The following is an 18,170-nucleotide window of genomic DNA, read 5'->3' as shown; positions in this document are numbered from 1 at the left end:
CAAATGAAAACAAAAAGCAATTATAATAGTGGAATTTGCTCATTAAACTGAACTAAAATCCACCATCAAGTGTCTTTCCACCTCCACTTCTGCCCTGCCACTCCCATCCTTGATGAAAAGCAATTGCTCCCCAAGATAGCATGTAGGCATTTCACTAAAATAGAAATGTACAATTTGATCATAGAGAGGGTGCCAGAAAACATGAGTTCTTACAGATATCGGAGGTTAGGAAGGTTCTGGAAGGCCTCTGGGTTGATGTACAGCAGGTTGTTGGCCTTTTCGATTCTACTGTAAAAGAGGAAAGAATATGCACGTGAACTGAACAATAGGGAATGCTGTAGCAGTTTTCACATTGTGCAGAGTACACCAATAAGTCACACCCAGTCACCCATAACCCATTCACTCACCCATTCATCCATCTATCTTTTCAACAAATATTGAGGAAGCACGCAGTGCCTTTGATTATACCAAACTATGCAAAATAAATATTAACTGTGTCCCATTTAAGTCTCACCACCTGGGACCCGTACATCACAGACAAACAAAGCGTTGGCTGGGTGAGTCATTTTCACCCTGAGCAGAGCTGGGTTTTTCACCAGTGAGGATCTTCCGGGGTCTGAGGAGGCTACTTTTGGCCTTAATAGTCTATGATTCTATGAATTAATTTAAGGTAATTATAGACTGGTAGGAAACAGAAATGGATCTGTGTGTACTGACATGCATATGAAACTGGAACATTAACAAGAGAATGTAAATTTGATTGTAGGAGTAGAGGAACCAAGGACTGTTGTAACATAGTTACTACATGCCCATTGATAGCACTAGATCTCATTTACATTTATCGTCTCCTTTTTCATCACAGTAATCTTATGAGATGTGTAATTTTATTATTCCAGTTTTACAGATGAGAAAACTAAGTCTCAATGGTTCTGTGTATTTGCCAAGGTTTCATGGTGAGTATATGGCACAGGCTGGTACCCAGACTAGTATTACCCAAGTCCAACTGCACCATGTGGGACTTATCTGAGATTCTGACTGTGGAATGACTTTGAATGGGAGGATGAGACAGAGATACTTGCTCATAGTCACTGGGCAACATTCTTGGGTCTTTAATACAAAAAACTCTGGGAGTCAGAGAACAGGGTGAGACTAGGTTCCAGGCTGGTGTCTGGGATTACCAGACAGAGATATATGACAGTACCATTTAGGCTGACTTTGACATCTTACAATGAAAGTCTAGGGATCTGGGGACAGAGCAGAGCCAGGACCTTGCAGGAATGTAAGAGAACTTTAAGGCTGTTGTCAAGAACAGCCATGAGGAACCCCCTAGGTTTCTTGCTTACATTTCATGTAACTTGGGAAGGTTGGAGAACACATCTGCCTCTATCACTTCCAAGACATCATTCTGAGAGATCTCTCTGCGGAGGAAGAAACATAAATCAGTTCAGTTGTACTCCATAAACATTTTTAGGACTCAGTGTAGAACCTTGTTTCTAGGAGTGTTCAAGAGACATACAAAAACTCCTTTCCTGCCCTCAAAGAAGTCAGTTGTAGTAATGAGACAAAACTAACATATTAGATGTCAATACTTACAGAACAATGGGAGAATATGCCCAGGACTGGCCAGTTAGCTCAGTTGTGGTGCTGATAACAACCAAGGTCCAGAGTTTGATCCTGCACTGACCAGCCATTAAAAAAAAAAAAAAAAAAACTGCCCAGGGTAATGGTTCAGTTTAGGGATTATCCTACAGGATGAGAACAGCCTTTAAGTTCTCTAGACCAGGGATCAGCAAACATTTTTCTACAGGGCTAGATAATAAACATTTTTTGGCTTTGCCAGTCATTTGATCTCTGTTGCAACTATTCAATTTTAGCCATAGATAACACATATAAATGAGCCTGACTGTGTTCCAATAAAACTTTATTTATAAAAACTGGTGGCAGGCTGGATTTGGCTCATAGACTGTAGTTCAGTGACCCTGCCCCAGAACAGAGTCGAGTTCTCGCTGCTAATCTGGCTTTGATGAGGTTCTCACCTCCTAAAGCCAGATTAAAATAAACATGCATTTAAATCCCCTCCTTCTCCATGACATTACCAAGTAGAGGTTGTTATCGCAAGGCCTTTGTCATTAATGGTGTATGGCCCAAAACACCTAGAAAAGATCCTCTAGGTTCCAGCTTTTTTTCTCCTGGAGGAATTTGAGGGCAGTGGAGAAGGAAGTCCACTATGCAGAAACCCAGAGCTTGTGAGGAGAGAGGGTGGCTTAATCAGTTAATATTTATAAAGTGGCTCACAGATGAAACTTGCTATTATTAGGCCTCCTTAGGAAGACTCTCATACAGTTTTAATGCAGCAGCCAAGAGTGTCTCAGGAAATCTCACAGGCAGCAGGCATTCAAATTGACTGAGGCAGAAGCATGGTCTGCTAGCCTGGGATTTAGCTGAAGAGTTCTAGAAAGGCTCTTGATAAAGGGAAAGGCCTGGAGCACAGGGAAGGGAGGAGGCCTGGGTGGGGGAGGGGAGGAGTGATTGTGAGCAGCAGCGGTCTCTGAGGGGGCTGATGACATCTGGGGCTTGTCAACCGTGGTGTCAGGGCCATTTCTTACACACCTCCATGCATGAGGAGACATTTTGTGAGAGAAAAGCTCCTCTTATTCTATGATAGCATCTTTCATTATTCATTTGATAAATTTGTCTTCACAGCTGAACATGGTAAAGGTGGTGTGTCTTCCCTCCTTCCTTCCTTCCTGATAGAACATGTTGGCTATTGGCCATTTATTTTGCTCTCTGTCTTGCAAGTGAAGGGAGTTCTGGGAGGTACAGGATCCAGGAGGAGGGGAAGGGGATGGTAGATGTGGAAGAAGAAGGCATTTATTATAACATTTAAAGTGAAAGAGTCGCATGGGTGAAGAATGAGGCATGGAGGGAAGGACTAGGTTACAGGGTGGGTTTAAACATAAATGAGGTCATGTTCTTCAAAAGCTATTTCAGGTTCACTAACAGTTAGCAGCAGGTTTGATCACCACTCATAGTAATAGCTTAATATTGCCAGAAAGTAGACATATCTCCCTGCCTGAATTCATGTATTGAGAATTGCCTTATCTCGATTTTTTTTTTTTTTTTGGACAAAAAGAAATTAGAACAAACAAGCCAAAAAGCACTTCTGAGTTAATTATTTTTGAAGGTAGTTCATATTTTATGGCCTCAGTTTCAAAAATGGAAGAGGGTGTTGGAGTGGGGTGGGGGGTGGGTGAGCCCTTGGCAAGATGAGGGTTGGGAGAAGGTGAACAGGGTACAGCAGCAGGAAAGTGCGTTACTAAGAAACTCAGAGACCTTGTTCTGGGCTAACCCAGTTCTGTCTCTAGTTATTTCTATTATCAATTATTGGGTGTCTACTATTTACCAGCCACTTTATATACATTCTCTGTGATTATTTTTACATGCCTGTGAAGTTGGCGTTTTTGGTCTCCATGTTAGTAAATGTCCCTGCCAGTATGGAAAACCATCTCTAGCAGGATTTACTTTCTTCTACAAGCCCAGGCCACACTGGACACTCTGGACCTTGGATTCTTCGCTGTTAAATGAGGGTGTAGATGAGATGGTTTGTTAAGTCCTTTCCAAGAGAACAGTGCAATGGGCCTTTGTCTTCAAGCAAAGATGTTCTGTAGAAGGCTTATTTCTAGAGATGAGGCTGTCCTCACCTACTAGGACTGTGCTTCTTGAATGTTAACTCACACTAATCGCCTGGGGGATCTGTGAACATGCAGATTCTCACTGAGAAGTTCTCAAATGGGGCCTGAGGTTCTGCATTTCTAATAGCTCAGGTGCTGGTGCTGGTCTCAAAACCTTACTTTGGATTTCAAAGTTCTCTAGGGAAATTGTACTAATACCCTACCAGACGTTTCTCCCCAACACACATCCATACACATGAGTGGGATGAGTAAACCACTTGATTTAAAAAAAATCTACACTCCTTTCGAAAAGCCTTCCTTTACTCTATCATCACTGAATTTCTCCTGTCCTACAGGTTCTCACCAGACTTTTCTCATTTCTCAGTGAAAGCAAATACCACAGCATTCTGTAATTACTTTCTTTTTCTTTTGTCATTGTCTAATTCCCACTGTGACTTTGGATTCCTGGATGGTATCTTATTCATCTATCTTTGTATCTCCAGCATCTAGTGGTGAGTTAGTATGTAGTTAGTGCTCAATAAATGATTAGTGGGATGGATGAATGGATGGATGAGTAGATGAAAGAAAAGAATCTTCAGGACTATGAATGGTGCCTACTAAATGCAAAGGAGAAGTTGATCTACTATTGTATTCATTCATCCTTTCTCTGTAGACAAAGTGCCCAAGTCCAGCAGATGACTGACAAGCCTAGCTTGTCTATGATTGAAGCTTTTGTCCTGGGGATTTTTACCAGCATACAGCATGTAAGAGACACATGCATGTATTTGGTATGCTATATTAATGCCTTTATCCTTGCTTTTCTGGGTCACAGTTTTTCCCAGCCCTTCTCTAGCTACCAGATGAGATCCTTAAATTGACAAAACACCCATAGAGGAGAAAATAAAGGAGAGGACTGGTGACTGTAGGGGTTCATAAGGCATCTGATTGGGGATTAGAGAAGATGACTTTTAAGTTCCCTTCTGTGCATGATTCCACATTTGTATGAAGGAAGGGGAAATGTACTTGCATGGGGTACTGAGGGTTATCAGGGCATTTTCTCTGGAGTGGGTTTCAGAGCCACTATCAAATTCTCCAGATTTGCATTCTTCTGGTCAATGGAGTGGTATTCATTTACAAGTATGTTTGATGGAAGGGTGGAATGTTTTCTTGTAGGTGGGACTTTAGGGAGTGAATGATCACCTAGAATTCAGTTAGGTTCAGCATAAAGTTTCAAACTATCACAGAACAATACTAACATGCCCACCATTACAGCTGATCATCATTTGCGAAATATGGGGACTGTTTCATTCCAGGCATAGTAGCTACAAGTTTATAGGATAAAGAAGAGCTGAAGAGCTGTGACCAGTGGTTAAATGCCTCACAGCATTTCAATGACCTGAATTGTAGAACGGGATTTGATAAGAAATCAAATACTCACAGAAACTACTTCTTTGCTTTCTTCCTGATATTCTTGAACTGGGTCTTCCCCATCTTTTCCCCCCTCCCCTGCCTCTCTCTTCACAGGGCATTTTCCTACAATATATCCAGTATATTCCTCCCTAACTGGGTACATTAGAGATTTAATTGCATTAAAATATTTGTAATACTCACAGAATCAAATTTCTTTCTTTTGTTTTTAATAACCTCAGACTAAACCAAGTTGAACGTTTTCCTCCCAGAGTCCCCTACGCCCTCTGTCTTTGGTCCTCCCACACTGCATTGGGTTTGCTTTCTAGTTTGTCTCGCTCACTAGGCAAAGAACTCCTGGAGGACAGCAACATTATCTTTTATCTTAGTATTCCTCCTTCCAGCCAAGTGTTTGATGAATGAATGAATTATCTTTGAAAGATTATAAAAGATTTTTCACCTTTGCTTTTGCACAGTAAAGCTGTGTTCTTAAAAACTTGCAGTAAACAGAGTATTTGCAAAGCAAATTGTGTATGCACACAGGAGGGAAACTTCTTGTTTAGCAGAAACTTGGAGTGAATCTTTAAAGAGTGGAAAAATAATTCAACAAATGTTCAACAAATTTCGATTAAGCAGCTTCTGTGTTGCAGGCACTGAGACTGGTGCTGGGAATTTAGAGATGAATAAAGTAGGTCCTGAGTTTTATCAATCATCTCTAACTCAGCAAGGCTTTCTTTAACAGCATGCTATTTTTATTTGATGGGCTACATTTGAGTTAAAAAAATAAAATGAATTCTTGGTATATTGCATTCCAATATAATGAGATATGCGTGTATTTATGTATAGTATATATTATATGTATGATATATAAATTATATATTATAATTATATGTGTAAATACACATGTTATATATCTCATTATATTGGAATGCAATATACACACAATGCAACTATATGTGTAGCACCTATATATATTTATATATAGTACATATGTATATATATACATATATTATATATAGTATAATATGTGTAATACATATATGTAATACATACAATGTATGTATAATATATGATATGTATATATATAATTCATATATTAGACAAACATATTTTGTGTGTGTGTGTGTGTGTATAAAATATGTAGTTTTCTGTATTTCTACCACATCTACTCCCTCAATTCTTCTGGAAATATGCCTTATATATAGTATAATATGTGTAATACATATATGTAATACATACAATGTATGTATAATATATATGATATGTATATATATAATTTATATATTAGACAAACATATTTTGTGTGTGTGTGTGTGTGTATAAAATACGTAGTTTTCTGTATTTCTACCACATCTACTCCCTCAATTCTTCTGGAAATATGCCCTATAGTTTAAATGAATACAGATGAGGGTGGGTGAAAATTTCGATGAAAATGTGTTCCAGAAAAGTTTATCAAGCTTTCAAAATATACACTCCCATCCTAATTTAGAATTCACTTAAAGTTAGATTCAGAGACTTTACAATAAAGTAGAGACCTGAGTTTGAATTTCTTACTAGCCTCCATTTCTTACTAGCTCTATAATTGTGGGCAACTTAGAGTCTCTCTGAGCTTCAGTTCCTTGTCTATAAAATGGGAAGAATAACTACTTCACAGCATTTTCAAAGGGATTGAATAAAATGGTATGTATGAAAGCACAATGCTTATCACAAGTAACTCAAATATTATTGTGCTTCCCTAATAGCCTGCCTTCCACTCTTTGTGGAGTTTAGTACTGAATTCATCTGCAGTTGGGAGATAGTGGGCTAGTCAACCTCTGTGCTGGGGGAAATCTCTGCTAGCAAATGTCCTAGGGATACTTCTTTATGCTTTGAATATAGAAATCCTAGTTATCTCATTAAGCCCATCACTTAAGTTCTTAAACAAGGCTATGGCATTGTCACAAACTCCAGCCACATTCTGAGTCTTACAGTGAGACTGGCCATCTGGTCTATTGATCACATAAAGGAGATTAGGCAGAGGATGTAGGTTCTCCAAGATGGATTATCTCCTTCACTGAAATTATAACCTAAAAAACATGCTGTTCCCCTAGGGAAAGGGTCAGTATATGGTGGGAAATGTTGGCAGATGTGCTAAGGACATTGCCAAAGGGCTCTTTTTACCTCCTCAGGTGCAGCAGGTAGATGCCTTCCTTCTGACTTGTCTGCTACTGTCCTACCTTCCCAGATCAGCTTCCTTCTCATGGTCAAGGGAGTCTTTGCTAAAGACATTCTAAGGATATCCCCCAAATGAGATGGAGATAAAAGTGCCTTCAGTGGCTCAGCCTAATTCAGAAATTTCAATTCAACTCACTTTCAGATACATAAACGACAAGCTATTGTGTCCACTGTTAGTTTTATCTTAATTTAAATACTAAGTAGTTGACATTTTGGTATATTTCTCTTGTTTCCCTCAGAAGATGAGGGAAGGGGTCTAAAATGCACAGTCATAATTTAAGATCCAACATTTATAATAATAATAATTCAGCATTTATTAAGCACTTACATGTCAGGGAATTTTTCTGTGCTTCACATTTATTAAGTTGCTTAATCTTCACAACAACCCTGTGAATTAGGGCCACCTTTGCCCCTTTGACGGAAGAGGAAAAAGAGGCACACAGGGGTTTAGTAACTTCCCTGATATCGCACATAAATCAAAGTTACAAGCAGCAACTCATATGATAAGTGCCTTTTTAGTACATGTCTATGCAAGTATAAAGACAGTGAAAAGTAGCGCCCTTGCCTTCCAAGAATCTGCAGTTTGGTTGGATAAAAGTCATGTGCATGAAAAGCCAAAAGCAAAATCAGTAGAACAGCAGTGAAGGGATGAGTGGGAAGGATGCCAGTTCCCAGCTCAGAGCCGGGTTAACAACAGGTTCAATACATTTCATTATTTTTCCCATACACCATATTTTCCCCATCGTACCCTCTCTAAGTGTCAAATTTCTCAAGCCCTGCCTTGGCATCCCTCAAGCTTTCCCTGTTGAAGCCCCCTTGGACCACCTCAGCCCCCACACCCTCTCAGTTAGTATCTCTCTGCTGATGATCACATGTCATTGGAATAAGCTTCCCTCTTGGACCAATGTCCTATGTATGCAACTACCTGTGGCATAATTCACCACATTTTCTGTGAACCCGTCACAGACAACTAGACTAGATCAGGCTGATTGTTTTCATCTCCCAACTCCCTCCCCCTCCCCAAGTACAACTCCAAGCCAACAGCTCTGTCTGACATCCCTACCAGTCCATTGGACCGACCCAAGTTTTTAGTCCTGAGGTCATCTCTGACTTCTCTTCACCATTTAATGCCCAAACAGGCTCTGAACCCTCTCAATGACTTTTTTCAGTATTTCTTGCAAACCTCTCTTCATTTTTCACCACATTGTTATAATTATGGCTCTTTGCAAGACCCAAGTTTTTAGTCCTGAGGTCATCTCTGACTTCTCTTCACCATTTAATGCCCAAACAGTCTCTGAACCCTCTCAATGACTTTTTTCAGTATTTCTTGCAAACCTCTCTTCATTTTTCACCACATTGTTATAATTATGGCTCTTTGCAATTTCTGCTGGACCAGCAGTTCTTAACAGTCATGTGATGACTCAGGAATGGTTTGATGTGGGTCATGGGTCATCTTTTTTCAAAAAAATTAAGTATTCCAATGATTCACTTAAAATTTTGGAGTAGATTCAAGGTTATATGTATAACATGTGTGACAGTGAGAATGGAGTGGCAGGTGGAGAGAAGAGTGGAGTGGATGCTGGGGGCCTTTGAGTCCATCTCTCCCTGGATGTGGAAGTCTGGCTGGTACCTGTGCTTGGGAGCTAGGCATAGGACTGTTTGGGAAAACAAATGGAATTAAAAGAGGATGATAAAAAGTGAAGGAGGGAAGAAAGAGATTTTCTGGAGGTAGAACCAGATTAGAATCGGAAGCTACAAAAAGTAGTCAATTCCTTTATTACTCTGTATATACCAGCCAGAAATTGTCTAAACAGGAATTTATTGAGTTTTTAGTGATGAAAGACAAAAGGTTTGGAATAGTAAGGGTGTGGACATTGTGTGTAGAAGAGAAAGGAAAGGAATGTTGATTGTGTCATTTGGCTTCAGTGTTACCTGCCAGCTTTGGTCAAACAAAAAGAGGTGAGAGGCTGTAGCAGCCTCTGACACACAAGGGGCAGCAAACTGTTTATAGGTTTGGGACACTTGTAAGTTTTTTTTTGAGCTGTGTAACTGAGGGCTGCAGGAATAATGATGATGGTGATAATAATTAACCTTCATTAGACCTTTGCCGTGTAGCAGGTACAGCCGTAAATGCTCTACACGGGTAATCTTTCTAATGGCCTTGTCTTACCGGGGCCCTGCTGACTCATATTTGTCTTTGTTCATATATGCACATGAGTGATAGCATGAATCTGGAAGCCAGTCAGGACTGGATTCAAACTCTAGCTTTATCATTGCCTACTTGTGTGACCTTGGACAAGTCAATGAACACCCATGGCACTTATTTATTTCAAAGGTAGGTAATAATACCTACCTTTTAGGGTTTTTGTGAGATTTATGGAGATAATGTATGGCAATGGAATAGATTTCTAGCTATCCTCCAAAATCTATTTTCCCCCTTTTATTGCTGGGTGTGTAGCTAGACTATACTCCTCAGTCAATCTTTCTGTTAGTTGCAGTGTTGTGAGAAGAAAGCTCCCTGCATGGAATGTGAGCAGAAGTGATGTGAGCTGCTCCAGGCCTGGCCCTTAACCCCTCTGTGTGTTCCTCCACACTCTGTCTGCCTTCCAGCTGTTGGCTGGAGGTGCCCATGACAACCCTGAAAGCCACGGTCGAAGACAGCAAAGCTGCTGTTGCCCTGGGATCCTAAATAAAGTGCTGAGGAGCACCACCCTGGACTACTAGATGAGAAAGAAATAAACTTGTTCTTAACCCCCCCGACATTTTGGAGTGTGTTGTTGTCATCTCTGCTACTTTAATATCTAAGGTAAAAGTCTAGCACCCTGCATGCTTCTTAGTACTTGCTCAATAAATGCTCCTCCCATCAGGGCAGGGTAAGAGTTTTACACCTACCATCTGAAGAAAAGTGGGTACATACAGTAGGTGTTAAGTAAATTTTTATTGGCTGATTAATTAGAAGTCATGAGGACATTGCTTGGTCAATGAGAAAAAAAAAAAATCCTCCTCAAAACTAAATCTGTATTTGACCTCATTCAGCTAGTGACCATTTTTCCTTAAGTGACACAGTATTTACTATGTATTGTTGAGTTGTATCGCCTCTTGTGGTGAGCACACCAAGTGGCTGCTGTTTACTGAATTATGGGCTCTTGGCTTCTTTTCTCCCTTTTTCAATTATTTTGTGAAAGGAACTCACCATGCCTGAGAGAACAACTCTCTAACAATGGGTGCTACTAAATCCATTAGCAAACACAGCCTGGCAGGATGTTCAGGTTAAGAAATTTGAACCCCCATCTTTCTAAACTCCAGAAATGCAGAGCTGCATAAGGCAAGTCTCTTGACTGAACAAGAGGAAGCCCTTCATCACTTTGGCAAATCACTGGAGCTCTCTGAGATCCATTTTCCTCTGTAAGATGCTGCTGAGGTCCTCTGTCCCTCAGTACATTTTACACTCAGTCCTTTGCAGTTGGCCAGGCTGTTGAAGATCTCATGAATAATACATGCCATGTACTAGGAAAAAAGCACATGGTGTTATGCAAAGGTCATGATGCTTACTATTATTTTTATTATTTCACTGGAGTCAGGAGACCTAGGTTCTAGTCTGAACTCTGCCACTAATTAATCACTCTTGAACAAGAGGAAGCCCTTCATCACTTTGGCAAATCACTGGAGCTCTCTGAGATCCATTTTCCTCTGTAAGATGCTGCTGAGGTCCTCTGTCCCTCAGTACATTTTACACTCAGTCCTTTGCAGTTGGCCAGGCTGTTGAAGATCTCATGAATAATACATGCCATGTACTAGGAAAAAAGCACATGGTGTTATGCAAAGGTCATGCTGCTTACTATTATTTTTATTATTTCACTGGAGTCAGGAGACCTAGGTTCTAGTCTGAACTCTGCCACTAATTAATCACTCTTGTTGAGCCAAATCAGTTACCTTCTCCAGGTCTTTGTTCCTCATCTATAAAACAACACTGTTAATCCAAATGATCTCCAGGGTCCCTTCTAGCCCTAGAATTCTGTGATTTTAATTATTTCTCAGATTCTGTTATTAAAAGGCAGCCGGACACATCGTCGGCAGTCCTCCATGCCAGCCGCTTCCATTTCTAATGAGCTGGGGCGAGGTGGGGCTCCATGAAGCATCCTTCTCGAGGCACCACCTCCATTCCCTTGGGAGCGGCTCTGCAGCAGACCCACGAGGGAGCAGCAGCAGGGCAGCCAGCAAGGGCCGTTCTTTCTAAGCCCTGGACAAGGTGAGAAAAAACCTCCTAACCTGAGCCATCATTTTCTTGAAGACAGCATATGTTCTACTGTCGGCTTAAAGGGGGCTCCATTGGTACCCCCTGTAAGCCAGTGTTAATTTCCTTCTTGGCATATATCCTGAGCCTCTTTACCAAAAAAACAGCAAGCGTGCATGTGCGTGTGTGTGTCAGTGATCTCCGGCTGTTCTGTCCACCCATAGCTGTCACCCCACAGAACCTCAGGAGCTTCCTCAGTAATTCTCTCTGGGTTCTACTGTGATTTTTTCCTACCCTTTCCACACCTGAAACGTAATCCCCCCTTTCCCAGCTGGCTTTCCTCCTCCTTCCAGCCTCTGTTTTCACTCTGTAATTCATAATTACTCTATTTTTTATGCCCCTCCATTTTCCACCCCATTAACTCTTATTCTTGGCACAGAAGTGCTTCCTTTATGAGCCGCAGTGAAGGAAGAACAAGGAGCTCACACTTGGCCCCTTCTGAACGTGAGTTGCATTGATGGTCTTATTTTCCTCTTTGCAATGCTTGAGTGTGGCACCCTTATAAGCACCCAGCGTGCAAAGCTGTTATCCATCCTGCCTTTTGTGACCATTCAGAAATTCAGGGGACTATGTTCACTGATTCCACATATAATCGGTTTTGCATCCATTTCTGCACAGTGGATTTCCCCATTCCACTCCCAAATGGTAGTCAAAAGCCCTACTCCTGCATATCCTTTGCTTCATGTTGGTCCTGAGAGTGTTCATATTTTATAGCGCAGGGACCCTCATGGTCAGGAAGAAGGAATGAAGGGTTTTAAAAGCTACCTATTTTATGAGGCTTTGCCAATGCCTGGAGAAAAATGCCATCGTGCTAGAGAAGGATGAGATGAATGGATTGGGCATTTTAACATGAGTTTTTGCATTCAGCCAGTTAGGGCCACCTAAGAAACTGGGAATCATCAACCTAGTTCAGTACATGCTCAGGCTTTTTCTGTGCATTAGAACCCTTTGTTGGGCATTTTAACATGAGTTTTTGCATTCAGCCAGTTAGGGCCACCTAAGAAACTGGGAATTATCAACCTAGTTCAGTACATGCTCAGGCTTTTTCTGTGCATTAGAACCCTTTATTTAAAGGAAAGCTAGTAGCAAAACAAACAATGGAATGTTTCCTGCGGAGGATAGAGGGCCTTGGCTGTGTGGTACAGGAGAAGAGAACTCAGATCCCCTTTCTCATGTAGCAGCTTCTGAGGGGCTCTTCTTTACTCTATGGATGTGTGTAACTTAATTGTCAAATACTAGTACACGTTTGGTCTTTACTAAAATAATTTTAGGTAATGGAGATCCTGTTAGGAAGATATCTTTTAGAAATTTTGTTCTGTTTTGTTTTTCAATGTTCCTGAAATTAGAATTTCAGGGTCATCAGCAAAGGAAGGAAGGAACTTTATCTAGATTTATTTTCCTACACATGCCCCCCGCCCCCACACACTTTTCAAACAGATAAAGTAGCAAAGGCACAAGTAGTGACAATTACATGGCTAATTAATAACCAAGCAGGTCTGGGTTAACATGTTCTTTACCTATGATGATAGGAATGCATTTTCATTAATCTGCTCAAGTTTCCTTATGTGGGTCTTCTTGCTGGAGCTGTGGAACCAATGGGTCAAGGCTATCACTTCCAGAGGAGGGGGTACTTAGGTTATGAGACAGGCAGCAGAGGTAGCACTGCAGACCTATGTAAGTACTCACTAGCTGTGTGAAGCTGAGCCTCTTTGAGCCTCAGTTTCCTCATCTTTAAAATAGAGATAATGGTATTTATTATGTAAAACTTCGTAATGGTTAAACATGAGACAGTTACATGTTAAGTATCTGAAACTTAGTATGTGCTATAGAAATGGTATTTTGTTGTTGTTATTTTCTATTGGAGTCTAGTCCAGTGACTACAAATCCCTTAGGGTCAAGAACTTTTTTGTATTCGTAGTTTATAACTGTGAACCCAGCAGGCACTCTGTAAGTCCATAAGTTTGTGTTGAAGGGACAGATGACATCTGCAGTGCTTGAAGCCCTTTGTCAGGACACCTGAGCTGTGGAGCAGGAAGGAAATTCCATTCCAATTAAAGCCCAACCTTTAAAGTTTTCTTCAAGGAAGCCTTCTCTATTTCCCCAGAATTAAGACAGTTTTCCTTCCCTGAGCTTCCCCAGCACATTGCTTGTGCCCTTACCAGAGTATCTTATCAAAGTCAGACTAACAGTCACACCAGCTATACTTCTGTTTGTAGGCCCCTGAATGCTAGAGCTGCAGCCCCTCAAATAACACTTGGCTGGTGCTCAACTTTTATTGAATTGAAAAGAACAGGTGTTAACAATGCATCTTTGACACCAAATACCAAATTCTTTTGCAGACCTCTTCTGCAGACATTTCAAGAGTTTCTGCCTTCAAGGAGCTTCTCGTCTGTAGGAAACTGCACTCTCTTCCTCTGCAGTGCATGGTGACCAGAGACAGATTTTCAAGGCTTCCTGCAATCTGCCCAGAACATAGCAGGTGCTCAATAAGTGATTGTGCATAGACTAAATGAATGAAAAAGGCGAAAGCTGTTATCTCATTTACCACTGAAGAATGATAAAGCAAAGAAAGGTTAGATGATTTACTGGAGGCCACACAACAAGTCAAAGACAGAAGGAGGAGCAGAATCTGGGTCTGCTAGCTCCCATACTGGTGTTCTTTCAAGCACACAGTGTAGCATTGAAGTGTTACGAATCCCACACCTAATTTTCAGCTATAAATAGCCACCCTCTTCCTGCTTGTCCGTGATACATTTTCTTTTTTACTTTCTTTTATTCTAAAAATATAAATATCTGGAGGAAAAGAAATACATTCTGACCAAATGTGCCTTTGGGAGAAATTCCAGGACCAATATATTACATCAAATCCTGATTTAGATTTCAGAATTCATTTGAATACATTAGTTTTACAATTTGCATATCTAATTATGTTTTCCCTGTCACCAACCACAAGCAATTTTCCCCCTTTTAGGATCATTGTGTCTTTAAACGTAAGACATAGAGACAGGAATTACCATAGCAACTTGCTTTCCAATTAAATTGCAATTGCTGACAATCAATATGATTAGACAAGGTCAGTGACTGAGTAAGCCCCATAGTATTTAAAGAGAGCTAGGGATGTGCAGGGACAATGAGGAAATGAGAAAACTATTAGAAATCTCTCCCTGGAATTGAGTGTGATTTCTTTATTGCTCGCTGCTTGTGTAACCTAGAGATGTGTCTTAAAGTAGCAACAGTTTATAACCTGCCAACAAGAACTTGGGAATGGAAGCTGAAAGATGTTGGTTGAGGTTGGTTTTTCCTTCTTCTAGTCCCCAAACACTTCATGAAACCACAGATGGAAAATCACCAATTTGAAAGTGAGAATAAATAGTAGCTGAAGGGGGAGTTAATGAAGAAGCAAATACAGGAGGGGTGTCTTCAGCTTAGATAGGGAAGGAGGATATTGATTTGAGAGGAAACAAATCACCAATTTGAAAGTGAGAATAAATAGTAGCTGAAGGGGGAGTTAATGAAGAAGCAAACACAGGAGGGGTGTCTTCAGCTTAGATAGGGAAGGAGGATATTGATTTGAGAGGAAATGGGATGGTCCACAACCAGGCTTGCCTGGACTGGGAGCTGTGTGCAAGCTGGAGCCTGGCTCAAGGCATCCTGGGAAGCACAGTGGTCTTACACCCTGCATCACCTGGGCCCCTTTTAGTGTCCTCCTTGCCCCTCTTTCCTCTCCTAGTCTCTGTTCTAAAGAAGAAAAACTCGTTCACATCAAAGTGTCGGTATCTAAGGACTGACTAAAGTCTGGTTGGAGGGGAGGAGGATTGCATTTTAACAGAGAGCAAGGCTTTAATAAAAGAGTTGTCCTGAATACTGGGCACAATGGAGCAGGTAGGGAAGGTATCTTTGGAGCCTTCCGGCCTTTCTGGAGCCCGTTATATCGCATCCGTGACCTACTGTGATTCCATAGCAGGCTAGATATAAGTGAACTTCAGGTCCTCACTCACTGAAGGAAAAGATGAAGTGAGGTAGTTATTCTAGTGGCTGAACTGTAGATGCCTCCCAGGCACTGTGCAGTACCGTGGAAAGGAAGCACAAAACCACACTGTCTGGAAAATTTGTATTGAGGAGAGAAGACCCAGAGTGGAAGGCTCAAGGGTTTAATGTCCAGTAGGAGAACTTAGGGTGATTGGCTTTCTGCCCGTTGCTCACTATCTTGCTCCCTCCTTTTGCCCTTCTCCCCATCCCCAGTTATTCTCAACCTGAGGGCTGAGTGGGAAGAAGCCAGTTTTAACATGGGAGAGAATGAGGGCGGGAGCTCATGGGAGCCGGTGAGATAGAGCCTTGGGTGATCAGAGTAGCACCTGGTGCCCTCACAAGATGCAGAGTAGTCAAGCAAGTCTATTTGCCAAGCCTGTGGTTACCTTCCCCAAATCTCTCTCCTCTATCAGAGTCTCTGTGGCCCTCCGGACACCTTTATTTTATTTTATTTTTTATTTTTGTGATTAAAATTTCTCACTTTTGCACATTAAAAAAAATCAATTATTATTATTATTATTTTTATTCAAACATTATTGATTGTACGTATTGGTGGGGTACAGCATTGAGTATCCATACCTGTGTGCAATATGGGATTCTCAAATCAGGATAACTAGTATATTCAATATTATACAACGTAATCATTTTTTGTGGCCTTTTACCAATTTCTCACTAACCCTCCCTTCCCCTCCCCCTTTCCCACCTCTGGTGGCCTCAGTTCCAGACACCTTTAGTATGTGCAGAGTCAACAGCTGGCATCTAGTTTTAGTTTCCCACTTGCTTATCTGTGGTGTGGCCTGGGACAAGACACTTTAGTTCTTCAAATCTCATGTACAAAGTGAATAAACAGCTCTCTCTTACCTACTTCATATGATCAAAATAAAAATTAAATGTCTGTGAAAACATCTGGAAAACTGTAAGCATTAGACCCATAAACAAATTTTTGGAAAGATTAGAACGATTACTATCACTGCAGTTATTACTGTTACTTTTCTTTGATGAGACACCCATTTCCTGCCCCATTCGGTACTCCTCTTCCTCCCTTCTATAAACTTTTTCTCCAGACACCCATTTTTGGAATGAAAGTCGTGCAGAACTTGATAAATTCACCCCCAGTGTTACTTCTATTGACCTAGCATTTCTCCCCGCTGGAGACAGAGAGAGGTTAGATAAAGGGTGGCATTTAACACATAAAATGTTGCCGGGAGGTAGAATTTAGGCATTAGGCATAAACCAGAGAAAGCCTTTTAGTTTAAAATTCTGTNGGGAGGTAGAATTTAGGCATTAGGCATAAACCAGAGAAAGCCTTTTAGTTTAAAATTCTGTTTTGTGGCAATGACCCCTTCCAGTGCTCCTTGCATAATGCTGCAGATGGGGCTGCTTCCCCGACTTACACAGATGGCTACCCACTGTCACATTGGACATGTTTCAACGTCTTTAAGCATCAAGGTTGGTCTTTATAGGCTTTATACTTTATACAAAGCTTTGCTCTCTTAGAACTTGTGATAACTGTGTTAAAGATAAACTGTATTCTTCAATGCTGCTGAAAAGACAAATCATTGAGAATTATAGGAGAGGGAGGGGGGCAGAAAAACTAACAATACCCTAAGGAGGCCCTTGTATGCAACTTGCTCCTGTTGGCATGGTTTTCTCAAGTGCTTTACTTGATTTCACACTGCCTTTTATTTTCAAAGCGTCTTTGCCAGTGACAGAAACAACCAAGGACAATGAGCATTTTATATACATTAACATCATACCCATCCAAGGGACAACACTTTGTAGCATAGCTCCTCAGCTGTATCCTCTTTCTGCCTCCCACCAGGGCAGTGTTTTGGATCGAGAGGCTTTCATGGCTCTGCTTATCTCGGCTCTAACCCGTCCTCCACCTCAACTACCCCAAGCAACATTTAATGCTCTGGATCCACCCAGATTCCCTGTCCTCTATCAAAACTTATCTGCCTATGAGATAATCACATTACAGAATTACAGAAGTATAGAATAACTCCTAGTGAGAGGAGATACCTAAGATATCATTTATTTTTACTCTCTAAAGAATCTAAGACCATAAGAAGGTGACTGGCTTCTCACTGCTCAAGACATTCACAGTGCTGGTGGTTTATATATTACTATTTCCAGGCAATAGCTTTGCATTTTAATAAAGGACTGTAATCCCTAAACCATGAGTAAGATGAGAATTTCAAACACTCTGGAAGGCCAGTAGGAGGAGAGATCTTTGAGCAAATAGGGATTTAGGTATGTCTTCCTTAGATTACAAGATGTAGATCTTGATATCTTTTACTTAAAGGGAATATCACTGGCAAGTTCAAACCTGTAGATTTTATTTGAAAAGTTGAATAACACTTCTTTTACTCTCTCTCTTTCTCTCTCCCCATCTCTATGATCAATATGTGGATAGGTAGTTATAGTCGTAGATGCTATATATGCTAGATTCTAAAAAAAAAGAAAGGTAGATATAAGTACCATACACTTTAGATACTCTGCTATGGACATTAACCAAGATTTTTAGCCATGATTATCTATACTGCACGGACACC

The 18,170-nt window shown here is 40.8% G+C and overlaps 1 protein-coding gene across 3 annotated transcripts in view; it reads right to left on the bottom strand.

Moving 5' to 3' along the window:
• Positions 1-18,170, bottom strand: part of FSHR (follicle stimulating hormone receptor) — a 174,226-nt gene that overhangs the window by 48,936 nt on the left and 107,120 nt on the right. For all 3 annotated transcript variants that reach the window (XM_008584150.1, XM_008584152.1, XM_008584151.1), the window contains 2 exons: positions 1,344-1,418; positions 214-288 (listed from right to left, as the gene is read on the bottom strand). In XM_008584150.1, coding sequence (XP_008582372.1) covers positions 214-288; positions 1,344-1,418 — 150 coding nt within the window. The remainder of the gene's footprint in view (positions 1-213; positions 289-1,343; positions 1,419-18,170) is intronic.

Source organism: Galeopterus variegatus, unplaced genomic scaffold (genome assembly GCF_000696425.1).
Source record: "Galeopterus variegatus unplaced genomic scaffold, G_variegatus-3.0.2 Scaffold3157, whole genome shotgun sequence".
Classification (NCBI taxonomy): Eukaryota; Metazoa; Chordata; class Mammalia; order Dermoptera; family Cynocephalidae; genus Galeopterus; species Galeopterus variegatus.
The sequence above is the reverse complement of the archived record's forward strand: the minus strand, read 5'-3'. Positions and strand labels throughout refer to the sequence as shown.